Below are 2,688 nucleotides of genomic sequence, written 5' to 3' on the forward strand. Positions count from 1 at the left end.
TTTGATCGCCGTATGTGGCTTTTATTTTTAGAACTGGCTTATTTGAACTATATTGGTTTGTAACCTATTGGTCCTTCTGCACTTTAACTTATGATCCTTCGGGATCCCTATCTATGCAATTCCTTTAGTTTCATTTCATACTTTTCTTTTATTTTCATAATTTGGTCCTTTGGGACTTGCAATCTTTAGATGCTCGTACTTAAAAATAAATTGGTAGACAAGATGATAGAAATAAACTTGCATAAATAGATAATATCTCTAAAAAATGGGTTCAACCATTACATAAGATGGTCTGGTCGACCTTATTTATAAATTTACTACTAAGTACTAGGAACATGTAGTGAATGTCCTAAACATTATAAATCTTCAGGTCTGAAGCATGCAAAGTGCGAGACACTTCATCACCATTCAGGGTCTCCAACTTGTAGGATCCTCGTCCCAATATTTTTCTGACCTTATAAGGTCCTTCCCAGTTAGGGGCTAGCTTTCCTCTCTCCGCTACTCCTGATGCTTCAATCTTCCTCAGAACTAAGTCTTTCTGTTGAAAGAACCTTTCTTTAACCCATCCATTATAATAGAGGGATGCTCTTCGTCGATGCTCTGCATTACGGGCATTGGCCTCATCTCTGACCTCATCGATGAGATTGAGAGCGAGCTTTATGCCTTCTTCGTTGGTCTCTGTATCGTAAGATTCGACCCTAGGGGATCCATGAGTGATTTCAAGGGGCACCACTGCCTCGGCCCCGTAGGCCAACATGAATGGGGTAGCTTCAATTGTCACTTTACAGGTGGTACGATATGCCCATAGTATGGGCAACAACTCATCTACCCAAGTATTTCTAGAGTGTTTAACCCTCTTCTTAAGTCCATCAAGGATGATTCTGTTAGCAACTTTCGCTTTCCCGTTTGCCTAAGGATGTGTAACCGAGGTGAAGCGAAGTTCTATGCTGTTATCGTCGCAATACTCTCTGAACTCTGCATTATCAAATTGTTTTCCATTATCCATGACAAGGATGCGTGGGATTCTATATCGGCATATCACATTTTCCCAGAATAATTGGGCAATTTGCTTGGTGGTTATCTTGGCTAGTGCTTTAGCCTCAATCCACTTCGTAAAGTAGGCTATGGCTACCACAATAAACTTCCTCTATCCCGATGTTACAGGAAATGGTCCAAGTATGTCCATTCCCCACATTGCAAAAGGGATGGGTGTGCTGATCGACGTAAGCCTCTCTGGGGGCTATCGTACTATTGGAGCGTGCCTCTGGCATCTGTAATATCTGAAATATGACGTGTAATTATTTTTGTTAATAAATGAATTATGTGTACAATTTCTATTAGCTATGTGTTGTTTTATTATTATCTATGGGTGATTTATGGTGTACCGGGTTCCCATAATTAATTATGGAATTGTATTGAATTGTTTCCACTTTTAAAAGTAAATTTAACGCAAATTTATTTTCATAAATATTTGGATTGTCTCTAAAATCATTTTTATGGCTTTATAATTATAATAATTATTTTTAGGATTTTATAAAATTAAGAAATCAATATTTTATTATTTTTCTTTAAATGATTTTCCGATTGCTTTTATTTGTAAAATCCACATTTAATTCTAGAATACTTCAAAAATTATGAAACTCATATTTATTTAATTTTGGAATATTCTAAGAATTTTAAAATTATTTTGGAAATTTTTGGGATTAATTTCACCCGCGCGTTGATTCGTTTAATTGATAGAAGCGGGTATAAATTGCTTTTCAGAACTTGTTTAAAAATTAGGAAATTTATGTTTTCATTAACTTCAGGATATTTATAACGTTTTAAGACTATTTTCGTGATTTTCTGAATTTGTTTTAAGTACAGCTCGGTTCGTTAATTGTAAAATACGGGTATCTCGTGCGATCCAGAAATGTTTTAAAAATTATGAAAATTTTATTTTATTAGTTTCGGGATATTTAGAAAATTTTAAGATTATTTTGGGATATTTTTGACTTAAATTCACACGCAAATTAGTATCGATAATTGCATAATTGCGAGTCGAAATTAAGCATGCGTTTCAGTTGGGGGATACGTGGCTTTTAATTAGGGCGGTGTGGCAGCAATTTGGGGCACGTGTATTACACAGAGAAATCACCAGATTAATTAATTTTTTTGATATAACACCCCTATCTCTCCTTTCCTCCATCTCTCTCCATTTCTTTCTCACTCTTTCTTAATCTCTCTGCTCTCGCTCTTTCCTTCCTGTTGCTCCTACTTTGTTCTACCGCCATGCTTCTCCGGTGACCTCGCCGCCCCTATTTCCTTTTGTTTCGCTGCAGATTGTGTTTGTTCCCTTGGTATTTCAGCGATATATACATTCATATATATATATATATATATGCGTGTATTGCTGCGTATTACTGCTTGTGTGTTCCTGTGATGTGTGTGTGTGTGTTATGCCAGATTTTATTTGTGATTTTATTTGTTTCCGGTTACCACCGTATTTTTCCGGCGAGGCGACCCTGGTTCCGCAGCGCGTAGGCGCGTAGTTGCTTGTGCTAGTTGCTTAGTTCGAATTTAACTTTCGGTTTTTGGAAAATTTTTACTAAATTAAAATTCTTTTATTTCCCTGCAGGATTTATTGATTAATGTTTCGTGATATAAATAAGTTGTGCGGAATTATAATTTTAATCGATGAAATTTGCG

At 36.0% G+C, this 2,688-nt stretch overlaps 1 protein-coding gene across 1 annotated transcript; it reads right to left on the minus strand.

Moving 5' to 3' along the window:
- Positions 1-349: 349 nt before the first annotated feature.
- Positions 350-757, minus strand: LOC141691097 (uncharacterized). Its single transcript, XM_074495840.1, has one exon. It carries the CDS (start codon positions 755-757, stop codon positions 350-352), a length of 408 nt encoding a protein of 135 aa, XP_074351941.1.
- Positions 758-2,688: the final 1,931 nt, after the last annotated feature.

Source organism: Apium graveolens, chromosome 10, assembly GCF_009905375.1.
Source record: "Apium graveolens cultivar Ventura chromosome 10, ASM990537v1, whole genome shotgun sequence".
Taxonomy (NCBI): Eukaryota; Viridiplantae; Streptophyta; class Magnoliopsida; order Apiales; family Apiaceae; genus Apium; species Apium graveolens.

What these genes read in the sequence shown, in the direction of transcription:
- LOC141691097 (XM_074495840.1), bottom strand. Translation starts at nt 757, where the DNA reads ATGTTGGCCTACGGGGCCGAGGCAGTGGTGCCCCTTGAAATCACTCAT.